General features: G+C 50.8%; 3 protein-coding genes and 1 long non-coding RNA gene across 4 annotated transcripts in view; 2 read left to right on the top strand and 2 right to left on the bottom strand.

Annotated features, from left to right (window-relative positions):
- Positions 1-135: 135 nt before the first annotated feature.
- On the bottom strand, positions 136-2,715 carry MYADML2 (myeloid associated differentiation marker like 2). Its single transcript, XM_066565971.1, has one exon. The coding sequence runs from the start codon at positions 2,353-2,355 to the stop codon at positions 1,447-1,449; it is 909 nt and encodes a 302-aa protein (XP_066422068.1). The 5' UTR covers positions 2,356-2,715; the 3' UTR covers positions 136-1,446.
- Positions 2,716-5,269: 2,554 nt separating this feature from the next.
- NOTUM (notum, palmitoleoyl-protein carboxylesterase) lies at positions 5,270-11,894 on the bottom strand. The gene is made up of 11 exons (XM_066566045.1): positions 11,572-11,894; positions 11,271-11,323; positions 11,024-11,119; positions 10,413-10,473; positions 9,485-9,543; positions 8,383-8,485; positions 7,530-7,721; positions 7,095-7,195; positions 6,850-6,997; positions 6,552-6,599; positions 5,270-6,449 (listed from the first exon to the last, which is right to left on the bottom strand). The coding sequence occupies exons 1-11, from the start codon at positions 11,877-11,879 to the stop codon at positions 6,143-6,145; spliced, it is 1,476 nt and encodes a 491-aa protein (XP_066422142.1). The 5' UTR covers positions 11,880-11,894; the 3' UTR covers positions 5,270-6,142.
- A 1,096-nt stretch (positions 11,895-12,990) lies between these two features.
- LOC136566759 (uncharacterized) lies at positions 12,991-16,755 on the top strand. Its single transcript, XR_010785068.1, has 3 exons — positions 12,991-13,233; positions 13,692-13,873; positions 15,858-16,755. It is a non-coding gene; the product is annotated as an uncharacterized lncRNA (long non-coding RNA).
- A 1,108-nt stretch (positions 16,756-17,863) lies between these two features.
- ASPSCR1 (ASPSCR1 tether for SLC2A4, UBX domain containing) overlaps positions 17,864-23,233 on the top strand; it is a 32,862-nt gene continuing 27,492 nt past the window's right edge. Inside the window, exons 1-4 of the mRNA XM_066565987.1 lie at positions 17,864-17,962; positions 18,045-18,100; positions 18,729-18,840; positions 22,621-22,721. Coding sequence (XP_066422084.1) covers positions 17,864-17,962; positions 18,045-18,100; positions 18,729-18,840; positions 22,621-22,721 — 368 coding nt within the window. The remainder of the gene's footprint in view (positions 17,963-18,044; positions 18,101-18,728; positions 18,841-22,620; positions 22,722-23,233) is intronic.

Here is a 23,233-nt window from a genome sequence, read left to right as displayed (position 1 = left end):
GGTCTTGCTGTGTTGTGTCTGTTGTTTTTTGGTTCTGTGTTCAGGCTTTGTACATCAGAATAAAGTGAGCTCTGCCTTCATGCAGAAAGTGTCTACTGCAATGAGTGTGGAGAGCAGGATGACAGCACACAGATCTCAGGAGATGTAAGCATACATCTGCCATTCAGCTTTATTTTATTTTGGTTAAAAAATAAATCTTGCTTCTGACAGGGAGCTACTGGAGATTTTAATCAAAGCGCTCAAGTCTGCACGTGCTGCACAAGCACTTGGACACTCTGGCTTCTCCTTGTGACAAATGAGGATTCCTGTGGGGCCTGAAATCTGAGCTGAGAAGTGTGGAACTTTAAAGAGGGTGTTTTGTCAGGGGTGGGTCTGGGAAGTTGGGCTCCCCAGTGAAGCACAGTGCTCAGGAATCCCGAGCTCCTCCAGGTACCGTGCGCAAGTTCTGCCCTGTCCCGTCCTGCCCGTGCCCCCTCCCCGCCCGACTGGGTCTCTTCTGCAGCACCGTGAGGTCAATCACTCTCTGCCTCCCCTTTGCCATGCCCCAGAACTTATCTTCAAGCCTCCAGAAAAATCCCTTGACCCCAGGGTAAAGAAATGGTGGCCCATGGATCAAGACAAGAGCATGTGCCAAGGTATTTTCTGCGCTGCTCAAGCGAGGATGAGGATGACAGTTCACACTCCGTCACTTTGCAGGATGGCTCTGCTCTGCACCCTGATCCTCAGCAGTAGAGCCCCGACCTTACAAATTTTCATTTCTGTAGTGACTCAGTGTTTGCTAAATAGGAGTATTACATTAAATAGGCCTCCTCCAAGGTGTGCACTTGAGGATATTCCTTTTCTGTGCTAGACAGCAAAGCAGAGGAAAGGAAATGACTGGCAACCTTCAAAATACTGTTTTGGCTATGATGTTCTTCTCAGAAACACCCAGGCTGGAACTGCCCACACTTGCAAGCATTCCACATCTCCCAACACAGTCCAAACTAACCCAAACTCCGAGGGATTGATTTTCATCTACTGAACTGGTGTTCCTTCATGCAGCTTTTAACTTTTCCACTTCCCAAGCAGTCACTTGGTTACTGTTAGGCGCTGGTTAACAGTTTCAAAATCCTGGATGTCTTTCCTAATGTTTGGCTCAGTAACCCGATAGCCTCCAGCCCCACTGCTGTGGCTACAAGCACTCCTGCTGTCTGCAGATGCCCGTGGAGCTGTGCCATTCCTCGTGCTGGCCTGGGCAGGTGAGGCAGAACCATGGGGGAGTTGGGCTGTGCGGTGCCAGCTGCAGCCCACCTGCTCCAGGTCATTAATTCCTTCGTGTAGTCAGTCCTCACTTGAAGTTTGGCCGATGGTGGTGTGTGCATGCCTGCCCAGCACCTCTCTGCCCTGTCCCTCTGCACCTGCAGGGGTTGGCACACTGAGGTGCCTCCACGGAGGCCGAGCCACGGTTCAGATGTGTGAGACAAAGCGGATGCGCTGGGAGTATGCCAGGTCCAGGACATAGAGCAGCAGGTTGACATAGGTGAAGATGGCAATCACCAGCTGGCTGTCCCAGGGGCACTTGCCCTTGGCACAGAGGCCGGGCCGTCGTGGGGAGCCGTACTTGCTGTCAAAGCAGAACACTGGCCAGATGACCGCAGCACTCGCATAGAGCAGCACTGCCCCAAAGGTGTAGATGACCACAGAACGCTCAAAAGGGAACCACAGCAAGGCAGTCTTACCTGTGACACTGAAGGCCACCACCACCACCGTCACCACAAAGCAAAAGCTGTAGACAGCCACACACCACTGCGTCGCCACGTATTTACTGTACTGGCTGTCGTTCACCAGCGCCCCAAAGATGATGCAGGCCACGAAGGCCTGGACGATTTTCAAGAGGCCAGAGACGGTGGCCATGTAGCTGGTGACCTGTCCCGGCTTGGCCCTGGTTAGGAACACCTCAGAGGCGTAGGTGACGAACAGCAGGCCCGCGAAGACGCTGGCGGCGATGCGGAAATCCCTGACCTGGCAGCCGATGGGGTAACAGCCCACCTGCACGAAGTAGAGCGGGTAGATCACCGCCGCTGTGACCGACATGAGCGTGGCCAGCATAGCAAAAGCCGCCGTGAAGTTTCCCCAGGAGAGGCTCAGGCAGCTGTGCAGGCGTGTGAACTCACAGGCGATGATGAACACGGTGACGGCGAAGCAGAAGGTCCAGACGAACATGCAGAAGGTGCCGTAGGCGGCACTGAACCCCCCTTGGTGGGCGACCAGGCTGAAGGTGGCGCAGCCGAAGGTCATCTGCAGCAGCCGGGCTATTCCCACCGGGGAGGTCACGGCGGCCGTGTTCAGATACGGCCCTCCCGTGCTCTCCATCATCCTGCCGGTCCAGCAGACAAGGCGCTCCGAGCCTCCCCAAAGGTCCTTCCTGCCCCTGTGCCTCAGTCACACCTGGTCCCGGCTCGGCCGCAGCCCCGCCGGTGCCTCTGGCCGCAGCGGGAGCCGCCTCTGACGCTGCATCTCTGGCAGCTCTGCACAGACCTGCGGCTGCAGGGAGCTGAGCCTGGCTCTGCCCACTGCCTGCACGCTCCGGGCGCTGCCGCTCGCCCTCCGCTCCCTCAGGTCCGAGACCTGCCCCAGGGCTGTCCTCCGGCTGCCTCCTTTCCCACAGGATGGTGCTTTCCCCCGGAGCCTGACATTTATTCCATTTTAGCTCCGCAGCTGTAGCTTTCTGCTGCACCGTTCACAGGAACCTGGAGTATAAATAGGGGCTTTATTAATAGTTCTGGAATGAGTCCTGCCCCCACTCAGCTGTTGGGAGCGGGTGTTATTTAACACTGAAGCTGCGAGCTCCATCAAAGGCTCTTGATTATCCTTGTGCTGTTCTTGTAGGAGCTCTGGGGTCACTGGAATGCTGCTGCTCTCCCTGCCTGTGGCAGGGGGCTGTGATCCACGAGAGCTCAGTCCTGCAGACCCAAGAGCCCCTGAGTGGGGGCACAAGCCCAGAGGCAGCACAAGCCCTATAAAAGAAGGGATTTAGGCCAGAGGCTGAAAAAAAGCTGACTCACTTTGCTGCAGTTGATCTGGAGCAGTGATACATTTACCTGCTGTGCTTTGTGTGACAGCTTGTGGCTGTGAAGGTTGACAAGCACCCGTCCTCAACGTTTCCTTAAACCCTTCCCTGTCTCTCTTTTATTTATGCGGGAATCAGTTTTTCTTGTATCTCTGAATGCAGTAACTGAATACAACTGTTTAAAAAAAAAATTTGCTTTGATATTCTTAGCACTGTTTTGGAACACAGATTTTAATAAATAGTGTAAAACTCTCCCTCCTGTGAGATCAAAGCTTTCACAGTGAGCCATTCCTGGTATACAGTGCCTCCCAGACTTCATCTCTACCCAGAAGTCTCTTAATTATATCTCTAAAAGCCCCAAACAAAATTTCTGATGTAATTTCAGAATGGGAATGCGTGAATGTTTTCACCACAACATAGCAGAAAAATTCCTCCCTTACCCCAGAGCAGCATTGCTGACTCCTCACCTGCAGTACTCATCCCAGTATGGAAGCAGCAAAACTTCCCTGCTGGAATGGCTCACGTGAGAACAGTACATTTTTTTGGCTGTAATGATAAAATGTGCCTACCTTCAGCTTTGTCACCATCTTGTAACCTCAGTATCTCTTTCATTCAAGTCCCTTCCATTTTCCTTTGAGAGGCCTCTGGTGCTAAAAGTACAAAAGCCTGCATTCATTTGGGGTGGAAGCTGCACAATTAACATCACAATAACCAGGAAATGCAGCAGGAGAGCTGAGGCACTTCAGGTGAAGATGTTCTCATACCGAAATCTTGCCCTACTTGACTGTCTATTAATCCTTCACCTCTAGCTGTTTTCAGGGTCTCTTTGGCAGGGGGTCGCTTTCTGCCCTGTGGCACTTTCAGGTGCGTCCCCTCCCTCTGCCCGGGGACAGGGACACTCCATGGCCCACCTGGGGACACGTCAGTGACACTGAGGCTCAAGGCAGAGCTGCTCAGCTTCTGCCAGGTGGTGCTGGCAGAGGGCAAAGGTCCCCGAAATCAGAACTCACACTGTGGGGCAGCACACTTCACAGAGCACAGCCACTGTCCCCTCAGAAATAAAGAACCTGATCCAGTCAAAAGATCACAGAGTACAAACACATGGCACTGAAGACTTCCAGTCTTGCCCTTTTGTCACTGGCTTCTGCACAGCAGAAAGCAGATGAAAAGCGTAATCAGGACAATTCTACTTTTATACCCAAGTCATTAAAACATAAAAGATATCAGTAATCTCCAAACTGATCACAGGCAAACTCCACTGATGTTTTCCTGCTTTTCAGTTTCACTGGGAGCACCAACCCTTTTCTCTTTAGTTTTTCTTTATCTTCAGTCTGTGTTAATCCCATCATGCACAGCAGGACAGCTGATTGTGGTGATCTGTGTGTGGTCCTGCCAGACTTTTCCTGAGCTCCAAGAAGAGGAACCAAAGGGTTACAGTTTGGTTCATTTTTTGGGTTTGCTTAGCCAAAACAAGAGATCACACACAGGTGAGGCGGGAGCCGTGCACAGCAGTGCAGGCACACACAGGTGAGGCTGTGCAGCAGTGCAGGCACACACAGGTGGAGCTGTAGCCGTGCACAGCAGTGCAGGCACGCACAGGTGAGGCTGTGCAGCAGTGCAGGCACACACAGGTGGAGCTGTAGCCGTGCACAGCAGTGCAGGCACACACAGGTGGAGCTGTAGCCGTGCACAGCAGTGCAGGCACACACAGGTGAGGCAGGAGCCGTGCAGCAGCCGTGCAGCAGCCGTGCAGCTGCTGCTGGGGCAGGGCTCCCTCGCCCTGCCCTGCCCTGCAGGCTGAGGCTCTGCTCCAGCCCGCGCTGCTCCCAGCCCAGGAACGGCTCCTCTCCAGCCTCAGCCCTGCATTCTGCATCCCTCCCTTGTTCTCCTCCCACTGCCATCAAAGGGGATTCTCCCTGCTGTGGTGGGTGTGTTCCCAAATTATTAGAAGAGAAATATGTTGGTGCTTGTCTTGTGTTCTCTGCCCTTTCTGCTCCAAATGCTTCTGGTGCTCGGATCAAACATTTCCCTCACTGGGAGAGAGGCCTTTGCAGCAAAGCCAGATCTCCCTCCACCTCACAGTGCAATGCCCTGGACTACCTGGGGAATCATAGTGAAAGTCTGCAAACATCAGGTGCTGGGTGAAAGTCTCTGTACTAAACCTTATATTACAACCTCTTCATCAGAGAAACAATGAAACATCAAGAAACAAAGGCACACTGCAAGGGGAACACAGAAATCTAATTAATACAAAACTTTAACACCACCCTTAGCCCTCTCCCAGGCGCAAGTGACCATCAGGATAACCCATCCAAATGAGCAGCATATACAACTTTACAAAGATATAGGTATGGTTCTCTGGTCAGCCCTTATAAATAGCGTTTTACATATTAAAATAAATATGTCCATGTTGCCAAAGTAGCAAGAGGTTTCTTCATTATTAAAAAAAAAATATGTTACAATATCCTTTATATTTCTTGCTTAGTTTAAAAAAGTAATTAAAAAGTCATTTTATAAAATAATATGAATAAATTGAGTACAAGAGTGTCCATCCCTAGCACGTGTCCTGGGTCTGTGTACTGTGATTCAGCATGAGATGCTAACCTCCAGGAAGTAATGTAATCATTCCTTCGCTCCTAGTTGGACAGAAGAAATCCAGTGCTTGCTTTTTTCACCACTTGTAACAAGTCTATGATGTAAAATTGATGGCAAGGGAAGATGTCCCAGATCTGGGGAAGGTTCTCATCGCTGCTATTTATGGCTTTGCTACTCCCTGTATCTGATTGCCTTGTGTAGCACAGGAAGAGGATGTGACCAGCTGAAACTCAGCCCTAGAGTTTGGAGGGAGGGAACAAGTTCCAGCCAAACAATGTAAGCAAGAAATTGCTGCTTGCCTTTTTTTTTTTTTCTTTTTTTTTCTTGACACACCATAAGCGTGCAAGAGTGTGGGAGCATGTGAGTGCACAGGTGTGAGTGTGCCATGGGTATGAGCATGCATCTGCCTGCAGGAACATTAGGGAGAAGATTAGAAAGTTTGGGAGAAGGGCTGAGAGTCTCTCTCCTCCTGATCTAATCTCTGCCCCTCTGACCTTTCTAGTTACCACTGCTGAGCATCCCCAGGAGTTTACTTGGCTCCAGGCCCTGCTGCTGTGCCATCTTCTGAACATCAAAACCCATGTGCATGAGGAACTGGATCACATTCATCTCCTGCCCTGTGAACTGGTCCCTGATTGTGGGGCACGAGGGGTTGCAGTGAGGCCATGGACAGCTGTCAATCAGGTGAATTGGGCAGCCTTTCAGAGGAGCCTTCCCATTCTTGTTGCTCTCGTGGAGGCTCCGATCCCAACAGTGCAGGGCACGAGGCAATGATGTCCCCTTCACCTGGATGTCAGTCCAATGACTGAAAAGACAAACAGTACAGATCACATCAGAGGGGTCAGGCTGCCAGGACAGGGTCATTCCCATCCCTGTTCACCTCTGCAGGATCTGCACAAGCACTTACTTGCGTGTGATGATCTCGTGGGACAAACAGGCAGGAGCAAAGCTTGCACTAAAGGAAAACAGAAACATGGGTTATGTCTTGAAGGACAAAGTAAGTCCTGCTGAATTGAACCTTCCAGACTAGGGAAAGAGTGGAATTTTACACAAAAATGAAAAAGGCAAGATTCTTGATGTAGATGAACTAATAGTTACCACATTTACAGCTCTCCTTTTTCAGCAGAGATCTGAGAACACAAGGAACTAGATAAGAACATCATTTAGAAACAAATGCACCAGGTTTTTCTCAATGAAACACTTACGTCACATCCTTCAAGGTGTTTCTCAGCTCTCTACCTAAATTCTGGATGTAGAGCCACTGTCCTTCCTGAACAGGCTGGCCAGTGAGGTGCACATTGTCTACAGTAAGCTGGGCCTCATCGAACAGCCACTGGACAACAAAGACTGGGCCTGGAAAGACAAAAAGTTTTGAAAAGGGATTGCTCCAAGTTAGTTACAAATACAGAGGGAACCCTAAACCATTTGATCTTTCTCCTTTGGTACTTACATCGAAGAGTGGGGTAAATCTTATATCCAAAAAAGCAATTCCATTCCTCTCCCTCTTTAAACTGCAGCTTACAGCGTTCGGGAACAACGCCATTCCAGTATCTAGAGGAGAAAGCAATAAAAGAATGGGAGGCACAGGGCAATCCTAACAATGCATCCTCTCCAGATCATAGTTCCTGTTCTGACTAGAATTTCAACTGATAGAACAGCTTTCTTGGCAGCACTGTCCCATCAACACATTTTAGAGCATCTGTAACTGTACACATTCTTTTGAACATTTAGACTTTATTGCCTTTTCCAATAAAATCATTGTAAAAACACTGATGTAGACAACAACTACTCCTTAAGTATCAAAACGAAGGAACACAGCGAAGGAGAACATTTTTTCCACACTCTAACCACTCAGAGCAGTGCACTTGAGAGCACCTGACTGTACCTTATTCCTCTCCTGATGGCCTCTGTGGGAGCACACGTTATGGTATCGATGCAGTCGGTCCTGCGGTACTGTTTGTTATCCAGGAACCATCCAGAGTCTGCCAAGCCTCGCACCTGAATCCCTTGGTAACCCATCTCCTCCAGCTGCTCTGCCACTCGATCCACGTTCAGGAGCACTCCTGTCCCTCCAGCACTGCAACAGCAACATCAGCACTGCAGTCACGAGGGGCACAGGGCGTTACAGACCTTGCTGGCAGACACAACTTCCTCAGCAGTGACGTGCTGTAAACACCTGCATCTGCCACAGCAGAGACACCCAACCATTCACCACCAACTTGGGAGACACCACATTATTTCCTTGCTTTGCAACACTCAGAAATAAAGCCAGTGCTGAGTAATAATCTGGTAGCTCAGAAACAAAGTCCAGTTGTTACTCTCTTTCCTGGGAAATGCATGTGCTCTCTATCATTTCCAAGGGGGTTGCTCAAAAATGAAAAGAATCTGAAGTGAGACAAATTCACTCTTAGTAACTTCTCTATTACACCCTGAGTAATACACTGGGTGAACCAGAGCTTTATGCAACACAGGATGATCCAGAGCACCTGTGCGAGGCAAGTTTGGTTTTTATTTTGGTGTCCTGAATCAATTCACAGGTGTGTGTCTAAGGATATGGGCCAACAGGAACCAGAATTCTTGGTGCAGACATGAGAAAACTGACCAGAGATACAGGGTTTGCTGTTATGTTACTGTACTCCTAGGAGAAATGTTTCAGGAGCTGCTGGACCTCGTCCCTTAACAGCTTTCTACTGTGGAAACCTTCTGTCTTCACGAAACAGAATCCTGTGGATACCCACCTGCTCCCTGCTAGCAGCAAGACTTTCGCAGTGCTCAGGCCTTTTCCCACCAGCTCCTTTATAACCTCCTGTATGATCAGGGCTCCCATGAAGGCATATTCATCTGGAAGACAGCTCAGTGTCAACAAAATTGCTTCCTGTCCAGGCCCAGACTTCTATTTCCTCTCTGAAAATGCTTGAGAACTTTGCAAAAGGATTAGAAACCTAAACTCAGGCTCATTTTATCCACCGATATGAAGTACACCTAACAAGAGATCTGCTCCCACCTTGTACAAGATGTGCTGCCCTGAAAGAGAACCATGTGAACTCAATTACACAAGTACCTTCCTATGACTGTGCTTAGAAATGAGCAACTTTGGAAAAGGAAAACAAGAAGGAAGATGCTGCAGAAACAAACACAGACCTTCCTACCACCTGGAATCTCAGTTCCAGCTTACTGCTTCCCCTTCTTCCCAGTTCATCAAGCCAATTCAGAGAAGCAATGGTTCACAAGATGTTACATGTACAAAGACACTGCTTCCATCCGTGGCTGCTGCTGTGTAACTGCTCCACAGGAACAGTGCCAAGGAGCTGGGATGGAGTGGAAAGGTCCCTCCCTTACTGTGACACCACTGGAATGACAGTGGATGGCAATGCAGCCTGCTTTAATATGAACGATGCTGTTTCCCAAAGAAACCTGCAGACAGCTCTAGCTTGACACACAACGGCTCCTGCCTAAGGCCAAATATCTTCCTGATTAAAGTCTGACACTAAATTCCCAGTCCTGCCTCTCAGGTCAGCCGTGCTAAAGTTACATGCAACAGTCCATGGTCCAATTAATTTGCTACGTGCTGGAACCTGGAGATTCATCTAAAAGGAATTCTGGTCTTCTAATCCTTGCATACTGCATCAGTGTAACATCTCTTCAAGCAGTGGCTCTGAACTATGTCAAAACAGCCTGAGCTAAAGAGATCAGGATGTTTTATCTGGAAGTAGCTTGATATTCTTTCCTGCCCTTCAGCAAGAAAAAGCCTGTTTCTCGTCCGCGTGGTTTCACAGAAGTCTGGCCACATCCTTTAATGTGTGATGTCTGGGGCAGCAAGGGCCCATCAGCAACACTCACTTTTCTCAGACTTGGAAGAGGCACCGCTCCAAACATCACTTGAGCAATATGGGATGAATCTGTAAGAGAGAGCTGTGTGAGTCCTGCTGTGCCTCTGACACGCACAACAGGGTGAGGATGCGGTCACTTAACTGGAAGAAAAATAAATCCTGGGGAAAAGGGAAGGGGAAAAGGGAAAAGTTTCTGTCCAGTTTGACAACTTACCTTCCTGCACACCAAGTGACAATCGTAATTTTCTTGACATTTCTCCTGAACACTAATAGTTTTACTGAGTTAAATCAATAAATAACATGTATTTTATCAATCTAATTGAATCACTAAGCTCAGGGGACAGAACGATGGAGCATGACTTTGCTCTCAGCTATTCTGCCAACACAGTGGATGGCCTGTCACAGGGCAACTCTCTATGCTTCAGTTTTTCACACGAAAAATGAGAAGACTCTAGTCAGTGCAGTGTAAATGCTGACTGCAACCACTGGAGGTTTTTGCAGGAATTAACTTCACATGTCTCTGTTTTGCAGAAGACAAATTAACATCCCTTCTGTATAGATGCATATATAAACTGGTGTCTCTCATTTCTCTTCTTTGAACTAGGAGAGCTGCTCCACATTCTTCTCAAATTGTCAGATGTGTAACACGCTATCAGCCCAGCACTCACGATGGATTCACCACTGCAGCTGTTTGAGAAGGCTCTCTAAGCTATCCCCAGTTTTTCTTCATTAGATTACCCCACAACTCCAAGGAGATTGAACCTGAGTTTCTCGACTTTGTCAGCCCTTAGTGTTAGAGAGCTGAAGTAAATGAGGAATCACACAATTTCCTTTTCCAAGTATTAGTCTTAACCTGTCTCTGCAGCACTCTTGCTAGCCTAAAAGGCAGGAGATGCTGTTTAAGTATAAAGCTATTTCCCTCCGTTGTCCCTCCTTACACCATGTTTGCATTCCACCAGTGGGGATTTTCTTCTGGCTGAGAGGAGAGGATCCCAGTTCCTGCAGATGGGCAGAAAGAAACAAAAAACATACAGATGACAGTCTGTGATTTCAGAGGAATCGTAGGAGCCTCATGCAAGACCTCTGACCACACAGAAAACAAACATCCATGATGAAAAACATCGGCAAGGGAAGTGGAAGGAACATTTCTAAATTTGCCCTTAGGCAGATTTGACACTCAGAATTTGATTCATGCTACAGATGAAACCCGTCTAGAAGCTTCTTGTAGCACAGAAAAGACCTGTGATGCCTATTTAAGTACCTCCCCAAAAGACAAATCCTAGCAGGTAAATTCCAATACACTCAGACGATCTGTGTGAGTGACGGACGTTTGGGTGCCCGGGAGGCTGCAGCACGAGAAGAGAGCGAAGAGAGCAGCACTCATTACCGGCGGTACCTGCGCACCCAAAGCCTGCCAGTGTCCGCGGCACGGGATCACCGCGGGGCAGCAACCGGGCACCGTCCGGGGTGGTGACGGCGGGCGCTGCCTCAGCCCGGTCCCGGTCCCGGTGCCTCGGGGCTGCCCCACGGGGCGGAGGGGGCGACTCACCCACGCGGGTCGCGGGCCACTCCCGGGAGCTCATCAGCCGCCGCATGGTGTCGTAGCGGGTGTCGCAGTTCTCCCTGTTGAAGCAGTACCACCCTCCTGGCGAGGGGACAGGGGTCAGCCGCCCCGCAGGGCCGGGGTCTCGCGGCCGAGGGACGGCGGCCCTCGGGGGCCGGGGCACCGAGGGCAGCCTCGGGTCGCCGCCCCGCTCGTGGCCGCCGTGGCGGAAGTCGGGGGCGCCGGCGCTCACCTTCCAGGAACAGCAGCCAGCGCCGACTGCCTTTGGACTCCTTCAGGTAGTAGCTGCGGGCACAGACAAGGGGCAGCGCCTCAGCGGGAGCCGGGCCCGGCCGCGCCGCTCTGCTGCCGGTCGAGCCGGGGCCGCCGCCCGGGAGGCGCTCGCTGCACCTGTCGCCGCCGGTGCCGCGCGCCGCCGCGCGGTGGCGCCGCAGCCCTCGGGGCCGGGCCGGGGGAGCGGCGGCGGCGGCGGCGGCGGCCGCGCGGGGCAGCCCCGGGGCGCCCGGAGGGGCCGGCGCGGCGCGGGGACTCACCCGGCCGGGCTGCCGTCGTTGCAGGTGACCGAGGCGTTGTGCAGGAGGTGCAGGCGCAGGTCGTGCGGCAGCGCCTGGGCCGAGCAGGGGTACAGCGACTGCGCCAGGCTCTTGACCTGCGCCATGAAGCTGTCCATGTTGCCCTCCACGGCGGTGAAGTCCAGCGGGAAACTCTCGGCTGCCGCCGCCGCCTCGCCGCGCTCGCGGACCGCCGGGCCTCGCCGCCGCCAGCCCTTCCTGCCCTCGCCGCCGGGCCCGGCGTGCAGCAGCCCCAGCAGCAGCAGGAGGTGCACCGCCGCCGTGCCCATCGCCGCCCGCCGCCACCCGCCGTTCGCCGCGGCGGCAGCCAGTCCCCGGCGGCGGGCAGCGCCGCCCGCGCTCCGCCGCGCCCCGCCGCGCCACCCGCGGGGACGGGGGTCGGCGGCGGTGGGCGAAGCGGGCAGCGCCGGCGGCGCGGGCTCGGCGGCGCGGCTGCCGGCACAGGAGCCCGCCGCCCGCTCCCAGGCGGCGAGCATGACAGAGGGGCACGGAGTGCGCGGGGAGCGCGCCGGGGGCGCCGCCAGCCCGGGCGCCGCGTGGGGCAGCAGCCGGCCAGCCCCCGCCCTGCCCTGCCCTCCGCCCCCTCGGAGCGAGGCGGAGGGAGCGGGGGGTCTGCGCCGCACCGCACCGGCACGGTGGGCCGCTCCGTCGGGGCGCGCCCCGCGCTCGACGGCGACGCCATCGCCGCCCCTGCCGGCGCCGGGGCCGCGGCGGTGGCGGCGGCGCCCGACAGCCTCGCCCGCAGGGCGGCGGGGGCCCGGGGCGGCTTCTCCCCGGGGCCGGGGGGGCAGCCGGGCCGCCCGAGCGCGAGACCCCGCACGTGGCAGCCCCCGTGGCGGCGCCCCAGGCCCGCGCCGCGCCCCCCGGCCCGCCCCTCTCCCCCCAGAGCCCCGACGGCAGCTCCTCCCCGGCTCCGCGTCGGCGGCACTGCCCGCCCCGCCCCGGGACGTGCCGCCGCCTCTCCACCGGCGGAGCTCAGCCCCGCGCCCCCCGGGCGCTCCCGTGCGGGACCCCGCACGCCGGCCCGCGATGCCGCGCTCCAGCCTGGCCCCGGCTCCCGCATGGCAGCGAGAAGCGGCCCTTTGGTCCCCGACATCGGCGTCCGGTCTGCTCGGCTTCCGCGGGTGCCCGGGGCCGGCGGCAGGTCGCCCCCGGCCGGAGGATGCTGCAGCCGGGAACGGGAGGGGACGCGGAGGCCCCGGGCGCGCCGGAGCCACGGCAGGCCGGAGGCGGCGGTAACGGCCCCCCGCAGCCCCCGCAGCCCCCGGCCGCCGCCGCCGCCGCCGCCGCCCGGGGGTCGGAGTCTCCGCGCCGTAGAGGCTGCGCCCTGTTGCTCCCCGCAGCTCCCGAGGTTTACCGCCGGCCGCTCTCCCCCGGGGCCCGGACGTTTCCAGGAATTGCAAGAAAAATCCTGGAGAAAAAGCCGTGTTATCACCAGAGTGCTGGTCATCTGGGAGAGGGAGAATTCCCTGGAAATGGCCTTATTGCAGACCTCGGAGTTAAACACCGAGGAAAACCAGAGAAAATACTACGCTTTGAATAATACGCTCCTCACCAGCCCTCCAGAAAGGAACAGGAGGATTGTCTTTACTGGGAAATATAATCTATCTGGGATCAGAAAAGGTGAAAATAGTATAATCTTAAAATAGCACGTGGAAGTTTTTTTTTTTTTTTTTTTTTTTTTTGGTGAAGCTGGAATTAGGGCTGTCCAACTGCTGCAACTACATTTTTTACCTTACTGTGTTTGGACTTTCTGAATGTAGGCTCAGCTCTATGTTTCCTACACACGTAGCATGTGGTTTTGGTTTGCTTGCTATGTTGGTTTTTTTATCTTTCAGTTACTCTTACGTACTCTCAGTTCTTGCTCTGTTCTCACTAAGACTTTTACCCTCAAATGTTTTATTTAAGTGCTAATACTGACAGCAGTATCATTAAAGCCAAGAAAAGCTACTCAATTGACTGTGCACCTCCTCAGGTGCACTATGTTCACTCCCGATAAGTTTTAGGTCCCAGCACATTTCTGCATCGTTGTATCTTTCTCTGCGATGGCCTAAACCTCCCTTGCTCACTGTCCCTGCCAGGTCCCAGCAATGGATCACCGAGGCTAGTTATGGCAAGTTAAAGAGCTCGTCAGTCAGCCCGAGCAGAGCTTTATCTGGAACCTGGTCAGTTAGTGCGCAGTCTGAAGCACTGAGTCCTCGGAGTGCTCCAGGATCCCTGGAAACGATGGCATAAACAACTTGGGCACCTCACAGCCCACGAGGTACAGCACGAAACCAGAAGGGGTGAGACTGCTGAGCTGCATCCTTCACAGCAAAGCTGCTGTGCCTCCCGTTGCCAGGCTTGCATTCCTCCTGGTGTCCCTGCTCTTTCTCTCCACGGAGGGCCGAGTTCCTGCCCTCTGTAATGCCTTGCTTGGTAACCAGCTGGCGCATTGAGGGGTGACTGATTATGATGCACCAGGGAGGCATCTTCTGGCAGAGAGGAATGCATGTTAAAGTTGCAGATCTTTGTCCTGAGAAGTGAAGCAAAGAAATTCAAGTTTTGTGGGGTTTGGCTTTACTGAGCCCTCTTCAGCTTTCTGACCTCTGGTTCAGGTCACTCAGGGGAGAGTTCGTTCAGAGCACTCTTGCTATCCTTCCAAAGCTCAGGAAAATGTTGTATTACTTTTCATGGCTGAGCAAGGGGCTATGAGGAAGAATGTAAGTCTGTAGGTCTGGTGTAACAGCCTTTCTGATCTCTAAACATTTAAATCTGGTACCGTTCAACTCCTTGACATACTGAACTTGAATGAACATCAAAGTGACACATATTTTAGGGAATTTTATAATAGTTCAGCATGAGAGGTTCATTGAGTTTTAATCTCTTGGTTAAGTAGCCTCCCTACATTGAATAGATTGGCCTCAGTGCAAAAAGAAGCCCAGAGAAAGCTGAAAGAATTGGAGTCCTGCTCCAGGCACTGGAGATTTGGCATTTTTATTGGTAGGAGTGAAGCACATAGGAGGCAAGCAGGAGACTTAATGATTGAGAATAACGTTATGGGAGGTATTATTTTCATTTAATACCCTTGAAAGTGAAATGTCCTGCATAAGATGTTCCACTATGTCCTGAGATATGTCCCCATATGTTCAGTGTGTTGGAGTATGCTGTACCAAAGCTTATGAGGCAGTTCTGAATTCCCTCACACCCTGCCAGAACTAAGGCAGCCCCTGCACTGGCCCTCTAGATGTTTACCAAGGAAACCCAGGTACCAAGAGGGTGACACCTGGCTCCTGTGTAAGGGCTTGTGCCTCAGGTGTGGTTCCCCTTCACAGCCACCTCTCATTCCTGATTTGAGCCACGCTGCAGCCCTGGCTCAGACCGAGCTCCCTGGCTCATTGCCTGGGTCTTGTGTTGTGTGTAAATCACCCCTTACAGCACCACTCACCAGAATCCTGCTTTCACACCGTCATGCTACTGCTGCCTCCTCACCCCGAGGCCAGGGGTTGCAAAGAACTCCAGGAGAGCAGTGGAGCCCTCTTAAAACCTGGGAACAGATGTGATGTGATGTGCTGGGTGATGCTCTGGTAGGAACCATCTCTTGAAACACTCCAGAATTATTGTTACAGTGATAAGCAGCTTGTCCTGCATCATGTTTTGGAGCTTGTTACTACATTTCTAGATGTTCACAGCTAATTTCCTGTTCATTTTGAAAGAAGAAATAAAAAATAAAAGCAGGTGAGGTTTTGCTACTTTATGAAGAAGCAAATATGTGTTATTCCCTGTATGCCTGTGACAATGCAGATGCAGACAGTGCCAGGGCTATGTATTGAATGCAAAGCACCAGCTGCCTGAAAAGTGGGATTACGGAAAGTCATTCTGCAGTGTGTTCACTCTAATCACCAAAAAAATGCAATTTAAGATGAATTTTTGGAGGATGTTTGGCTGGGGCTCATCTGGTAGATTTGCAGGCATCCTCCAGCCTGACAGTGGCAGAAATCAGATATAAGGGTGTTTTCAGCCATTCCCAAATGAGATCCTCTTTCTTTGTGGCCTTTTAATGGACTCCAGGTGGTAACCACCTCCCCCATTTCTCTCCTGATGATTTCAGATAAATATTTGAGATTAGAAGTGGCTCTGGGTATGAAATGTGACCCTTCTCCTCCATGCAACTCTATGATTATGACATACTATTAATAATCACAATCACCTCTAATCCTACAATTTGGCAATGTTCAGGTCAAATTACATTGGTGTCTTTTTAACAGGAGCAACATTTCTGTAAGGGATGTGTCACTTCCAGCTGCAAAAAAGGTGCAAAAGATGAAACAGCTTCCTGCTTCAGACATCAAATAGGAGCTACACCCATCCAGAAATGAGACCAGTGTTTTGGGCCATGAAACCCAAAGTGCATCTTTCAGATTGGAATGGCTGCTCTGCCTGAGCAGGGGATAGTCACTGCAGGTAACAAAATCATCTTAATTGCTTATTCACCTCCAGCAAAAGTATTAATTAGTGGAAGAATGGGATATCTTCATTATGCGTGAGATAATTGCAGAGCTTTGGATCTTTCCGTCTTTTAAAGAAGTCAGGCTATCTGACTTGAATATCAGATATTTGTTGCACCCTTTTTTAGACAAGTGTGTCAACTTTGAGAAAATGTTTCCCTTAAATGCTCACACCTCTTCATGTATATTTACAGCATAACACAATTGAAAAGGTAGAAAACTAAATATCCTGAACACTGTAGCTCTATAAATGTAATGGCAATGATACTGCCCAATGGGTGGACTTCGGAATCCGCATCCATGAGCTATTTAATCCATCATTAAAATTCCCATGTTTCTCCCATCTCTGACACTGCTGATATGGTTAACACAAACGTTATCTTTCATAAAAGTGTCTTTCCTTGAAAGGATCTTTTCTTTTATAAGCCAAGGAAACCAGACATTTTTGTGGGTGCTGGGGTAGAGGTAGAGACTTAACATATAGGATAAATATAGAAGAAGTAAAGAAAGGAGAAAGTATTTGGAATGTGGTTACAACTTAGGCTAAATAAATTCCAGTGGTTACTCAAACTAAAAGTTTTGGGTTTTGTTTGTTGGGGTTTTTTACTGTGGGTTTTTTTTTTGTTTTGTTTTTGGTGGGGTTTTTTTTGTTTTGTTTTGTTTTTTGGGGTTTTTTTGGTGAGTTGTTTTGTTGTCTTTCTATGATAGCAAACTAAACAGACTGTCATCGAATCTGAGAGTGCCTTTGATGCAGAGGCCATGCTGAGACTGAAGGGGAAACCCATAAATGAAATAAAGTCTCTGGGAAATTGTGTGTTGTGAAATGTATGATAATTTCGGTTCCTTGGCTGCAGCCATGTCTCCTGACCATCTGAGTTTGCAGCACTGACCACGAGGTTCCAAATGAATTTTTTCTCTTTTTTTTGCCAGAAGAAGCGTCTCTCAGGGGCACCAGGATGCTGTGCTTTGTCTGACCAACGGCGTCCCGGTTGTGGCACTGCCGGGACACTCCCGTGGCACTGGGGAGGCGGCAGGACGGTCCCCGTTCCCCTGAGACACGCGGCGTTCGCCAGGGCTGTTATTTGGCCCAGGAGAGCCTTCCCTGTAGGCGCAAGGATTTTCGCTACCACTGCTTGGGAGGGAGATCCGAACCCTTCTGCCCAAGGCATTTCTGGCCCCGGCGCTGCCTGGGGATGCCCGGGCCGGCCGGCCCTCGGTTAGGGGTCGCCGCCTGCGCTGCCGGCCAGGGTCCCGGTAAAACGAGAAAATGTTTTATTTCCCTGGGGGAGGATCCCGACACTGGAAACCCAAGGGACAACACAGGCGCCGACAGCCGCAGCGGGAGGTGTGCCTGGCTCCCGTCCCGCTCCCCGCGGGGCTGCGAGACGGCGGCGGCTCCGGAGCCGCCCCCACCGCGGCCCGGCGGGCAGGGCCGGGGGCAGCCCCCGCCCAGCGCCGGGGAAGCCGCCCGGGCCGCCCACCGTGCGCCGTGTCCAGGGGCCGCCGCCGCCAGCCCCCCTCGCCCCCCGGGCGAACCGCCCCGCTCTGCTCCGCCCGCAGAGCCGCCGGCCCGTCCCGCCGCGGGCCGGCTCCGCCAGGCCGGGACCGTCCGCGACCGCTCGCTCCCGCAGCCGCCGGGCCGGGCCGGGCCGGGCCAGCGGCCCCGTCCTCCTCCCCTCCGGTGCGGTCGGGGCGCGACGCGGCGGGGCGGGCCGGCAGCGGGACGGCTCCGCCCCGGCCGCGCGGGGCTGGCACGGCAGGGGAAGATGGCGGCGGCGGGCGGGGGCGGCGCCGCGGTGTCGGTGCTGGCGCCCAGCGGGCGGCGGGTCACGGTGCGGGTGGGGCCCGGCACGGTCCTGCTCCAGGTGGGTCCGCGGGGCGAGGGGGCTGAGGGGAAGGCGGTGGCAGGGCCGCAGGCCGGCCGTGACGCCTCTGTTCTCTCCGCAGGTCCTCGAGGAGGTCTGCAGGAAGCAGGGTGGCAGCCCCGGCGAGTACGGCCTGAAGTGAGTGTGTCCGTGGGGCCGGGCCGGCTCCGGCTGCCCCGGCCGTGCGAGACGCCCCGCCCGCGGCCGCTCTCCGCGCCGGGCCCGGCGCTACCGGAGCCCGCGGCGCGTCCGGGGCCCGGCGGAACCCGCGGCGGGCGGTGGGAGTGCGAGGGGCCGGGACACACGCTGAGCTCTGCTCAGGACGGCTGGCCCCGGTTTCCCTGTGCCACGCTCCGTTCGGTGCGGGGACACACGGCGAGGCCCCATGCCGCTGCCACGGGACACCCACGCGTGCACCTCATCCAGAGCACAGATCAGCAACGCCCGTCTCCCCTCTTACCTGGGGGTTTGACCCTCCGCTTTTATGGTGTCTTAATTGCAACTCGTTTGTCTGAGTAGCACAAAAAAAAAAAAAAAAAGAGTACATTGGTATTTAACCAGGCTTGGCTATGTAGTTGGTTACTATTTATCTCTTTAAAACCTTTAAAGGAAGAACATAGATTTGAGTCCCTTCTCTGTGACTTCTATGAACTGCAGCTCCTTTGGTGTGCAGAATAGCTTTTGTTGATTTTGTTGAATTCCTCCTGGGAATTCTCTTGTCCAATACCTGGACTTTGTATTGCTCATAGGTTGTGTTCTCCTTCAGGTTTCAGAGGAATGTGTTGGACCTGTCTTTGCAGTGGAGATTTGCTAGGCTGCCCAACAATGCCAAACTGGAGATGGTGCCAGTCTCCAGCAGAGCAGGAGCTGGAACCACGGTATGTTCATTTACACAATGCGACCTGTTTTGTTCAGTTACCAGTTGTGCTGATAGGATCTCATCAGATCTAATGACCAAGAGGCCGGCGTGGGCAATGCCTCTGTGAGAGACCAGCTGAAGACTGGCTGCAGTGCTTTTGAAAATAGTAATTAAGTAGCTGAAATTCTTTACTTAGTGTCTGCATGAGCATGGGCTACCAGCTGTGCTAGAGGAGAGTGGGATGGTTTGGGGAGCTGAAAAACTAGTGGTCATGGATAGCTAAGAAGTTAAACATCAGTGATGACTAATTCAGTTCCCTTTCCTAATTTCTGTTTCAGTTGCTGTTGTCCAGCTCTGGATTTTGAGTAAATCTCAGATTCTTACAGAATCTTGTTTTGCTGCTTTCCCAACATTGGTGTTCATGGTGTGTTTACACAGCTTTAGAGTCTTCAGTGACGTGTTCTGTGTTCATCAGTGGCCAAATGTCCCTATTTAGTATTATTTGCAAAGGACTTTTGGATGGTGTTTTCTCTAGAAATTATGGCCACTTTTAGGAGTGTAAAAATCTTCTATACATACCCCTCTGGCCATAGGCCTAACTTTTCAAGCGATGCATAGGTGTTACTGAGTGTGAACTTTTCATGATGTAAAAATGATGTGTGGTCTTACTTAAGTAGCCTGGCAATGGAAATTTGTCTGTCACTAAGTCATCTTGTTATTTGTTAACTTCCTCATAAGAAGTTTCTCCATTTTCATGTAAGTTTCAGGTCTGTTGCTGCTGATCTCTCAATGTCTGTTAGCCAAGCAGTGTTAGTGGTGTTTGCTATAGGCAGTTAATCCAGCTGAGAGAAACTGATCAGTGAACTTTGTGGTGTGAGAAGGCTTTGCAGTCTCTGCTTTAGTTCACTCTTTAGTAACGTAGTCTTGGGGGTCCCTGATGTTCATACTTTTCTCTGTAAAACCTCCATGTTCTTTGCTTTGGCACTCATGCCTTTTTTCTGATTTGGGGGTAGAAAGACATTTGTGCTTGAAATAATGTCTTTACTTAAAAAAATACCACAAACCAGTAGCATCTGCTTAAAATTTTCACTGAAATGCTGTGGTGGAATGGAGGTTCCTTCCAGAGAAAAGTCTTTCTCTTGAAATGGTGCAGTGATGACTGTCTGACATTTGCATCCAGTTTGGGAGGTACTGAAGGAAAACAATGATTTTATTTTTTTTTCCCCCTGAAGTTATATTGCGAGAAAGGGCAAGAAGGACTGTTCACTGTTAGGAGAGGGGTTACAGTGTGGAATTGTTACATTAGATCACAAAAGAGAAGAGCTAAAGAAGTGTAAGTTGTTACTATTTAGTTGCAGTTCAACAGCGCAATATACAGAAGTGAGGCTGCCCTGGGAGTGCTGGTTGCTCTGTCATGAAGGTGAGGAGATGCAGCAAATGTGCATGTGAAGAGTGGAGTCTAAAGAATCCCTGCCCCACAAACTTGAGCAGATTTTACTTGTGAGAATTTCACAGTGTAAGAAAAGACTTTGTACAGAACAACTGACTAAAAAGAATTCCCTCCCACAGGGAGTATGTGTTAAAAAATAGGGAATTCTGTAACAGCCAGGTGACTGTGACTGGGATGTAGTGGCAGTTCAGATGCAGACTCAGTAACGCCAGCTGGCTGCAGTAATATTGGGATGAATTTCATTCTGTGTCTTTTATTACTGTATGTTCTATTAAGATTATGTGTGTGGAAGTAGGTGTGCTTTCCTTTAGTTACCCTAGAGACAGAATACAGGTTTTGATAAATCATGAGTTTGTTCAGCAAATCTGATGTTTTAAAAATAGAAAGCTTTTGGATTTGCCTTTGCTTGTGTAAAACATTGTTTCCTGTAAGACAGTTCTTTAGTGAAAAATGGAACAAATACCCTTTGTGAGGGCAGGTGCCACAGGAGCACCATCAGTACAGCTCTGGTGTTAAAGCTGTCAGCCTCTTGTTTAAATGTTTGTAAACTTAGACGATAATTGGCACTGGTTGTTGGAATACTAAGTAGCACCTGGGGTTTTCGAAGAGACTTTTCTAATGGAGTGAACAGGACTTTCGTGACATGTTTGGCTTTGAACTGTTGCCCAAAAACTGATGCAACTGGTAGTCTGAATTTCTGGCCTGGATTCTTACGAATGGTGATGTCAGCTGTCATCGCTCTGCTGTAGCTGAGAATAATCTAAAGCTTGTCTCCCGTGTAGGAGAAACCGGGAGATTGTGTTAGTGGTGGGATGAAATGACACTGAACTGTCAGCTCATTATTGATGATGCCACTGTTTCCTTTATGCAGAAAAATTCCTGTCTCCAGCAGATCAGCATTTGCAGTCCTGTGAGGACTGGTGGGAGCCAAGGCAGATGACAAATATATTTCTCCATGGAAATCACAGTGAATTGCTGGAACTTTCCCGCTTCTCTGTAGCTCCTGCCCTCATGCTTGCACACACAGCTTGCACTTGGTGAGAGGCTGCACTGAGAGTATTAGTAGGGACACATGAAAACACAGAATGAAAGAAAGTGGCTTTGGCTATCTTGGCCTAATGTCCTTCTCAGGCTTTGGAATAAGGCCAGTTTTTGTGGACTTCTGCAAACTAAAGTTGACTGGAGAAACCAGGTTGTATCGAGTGGCTGCAGGACTTAGTGTGATTTTTCTTTAGACAAGTGAACTAACTGGGAAAACTTGAGAGTTAGACATTCTGGAAAAGGCTGAATATTCTCTAAAAGGTTAAGATAACACCTAATAATCTGCAGAATATTATCTAGAGAATAGATACTTCTCTATCTCTTGGTTAGCTGCTAAACTTTTCCCTTGGGACAGTCAGGAGTTTGAAGTTCTTTGGGTCTGACCCCAGCATGTGTTCACTTTAGAAATGTCTTGGTTTTTTTTTTTTTGTTTTTTTGTTTTTTGTTTTTTGTTTTTTTTTTTTTTTTTTTTTTGTTTTTTGTTTTTTGTTTTGGTTTGGGTTTTTTTGTGGGGGAGCGATAGGGAAGCAATTCTCTAAAGTCTATGTAGTGCCTTATAATGTATGTGGATGTTCACATTCCAGGTTGGAAAAGATCTGTTAAAATCTGCAGCTAGCTGGCTCTTGCCTTTTTCTGCAGGTGTTCAAGAACTCAATAATTTAATGACCAGAATCATTGTTGAGATTTTTTGTTACTTCACTCTTAAATTGTATGTCAGAATGCGGTGGTTAGGAAGCATTAGTGAGTTGCAAGTTACAAATGTCATTCCTTCAGACTGCTAAGTGTTGTTTAGGTCTTCAGTAAAGCAGGGATGGATGGGAATGTGTTAATTGTTTCTGTGTGTGGATATGCAAGTGAGCTGTTTTGTCCCATGGAAGTTGTTCTGCAAAATGACGCTGAAGTAGACAGCTCTGTGTTGGTGTTTTAGATGGTGCAGCTGCATCAGTCATGTCTGGGTTATTGGAATTTGTTTTATGTAGCTGTGAAGACCCTTACTGTAAAGTTTCACCTGGTATAACACAGAACACCTCTGTTGCTCATGATGGCACATTATTTGGGATGTTTGCATTGGCTTTTCTCTGAATGTGTTGCAGTTCAACATAGGGCAGGGGAGCGGGGCCCATGAAAGTTGGTTAGTATTCCAGGATGGCCTCCCCCACACTCAGGAGCCATTCATCCCAACAAACAGGAATTCAGGCCAGAGTGCCTGCACTGATGAACAAGAAACACCAAAATATTTTAAAAAGTTGTGAAGAAAAATAAGTTTTCATTCAGTTTTCAGATGAATTAATTGTGGTGTTCTTATAGGTTCGGATAGCATTACAACTAGATGATGGCTCCCGCTTGCAAGACACCTTCCTCTGTCAACAGACCTTGTGGGAACTTCTCAACCATTTTGCAAAGATCAGGTGAGCAATGCAGTGAGAAAATACCTGTTTTGATCTCTGCATGCCACTAATTACTTGTTACAGTGACCCAGCTAAATCCTTCAAATTTGTAGAATTTACATTTATTTGATTGTGATTTCTCCTATAACAGAGATGTTTGCATTTTCCTTGCTCTTTCATATTTGACAATCCATAGTTTTATTATTGTTTTTTAATCCAGGAGTACCGCTCCTGATTCAGGGTGTAAACTGGTAACAGACTGCTGAAGCTGTGAAGATACTGGGATATGTTGCACCACCTTCCTTTTACACAAATCCGTTTGAAGTCAGGTTGCTGCTAGAGATGTGTGTGTCAAGCCTGGATGATCTCCATCCCCCGTATTTCTGTGCTGCAGTTCCCTGTAGTGCAGGGGGTTCTTTCATATGGGTTGCTGTTGCTTTTGAGGCTTGCTGTTGTGCGAGTTCTTCAAGGAAATCTGGAGCTCTCAGCAGGTTAATGTGGAATCTTCAAAAGACTGATTAGATCCTGTTTAA

This window comes from Molothrus aeneus, chromosome 26 (assembly GCF_037042795.1).
Source record: "Molothrus aeneus isolate 106 chromosome 26, BPBGC_Maene_1.0, whole genome shotgun sequence".
In the NCBI taxonomy this organism is placed as follows: Eukaryota; Metazoa; Chordata; class Aves; order Passeriformes; family Icteridae; genus Molothrus; species Molothrus aeneus.
Note: the sequence above shows the minus strand (reverse complement) of the source record. Positions and strands in the feature narration are given on the sequence as shown.

Coding starts and splice junctions, on each gene's coding strand:
- NOTUM (XM_066566045.1), bottom strand. CDS start 11,879: ATGGGCACGGCGGCGGTGCACCTCCTGCTGCTGCTGGGGCTGCTGCAC. Junction 7,722..8,382: donor TTGCTGCTAGCAGGGAGCAG/GTGGGTATCCAC, acceptor TTGCTGTTGCAG/TGCTGGAGGGACAGGAGTGC. Junction 7,196..7,529: donor GCCATCAGGAGAGGAATAAG/GTACAGTCAGGT, acceptor TTTCTCCTCTAG/ATACTGGAATGGCGTTGTTC.
- MYADML2 (XM_066565971.1), bottom strand. CDS start 2,355: ATGATGGAGAGCACGGGAGGGCCGTATCTGAACACGGCCGCCGTGACC.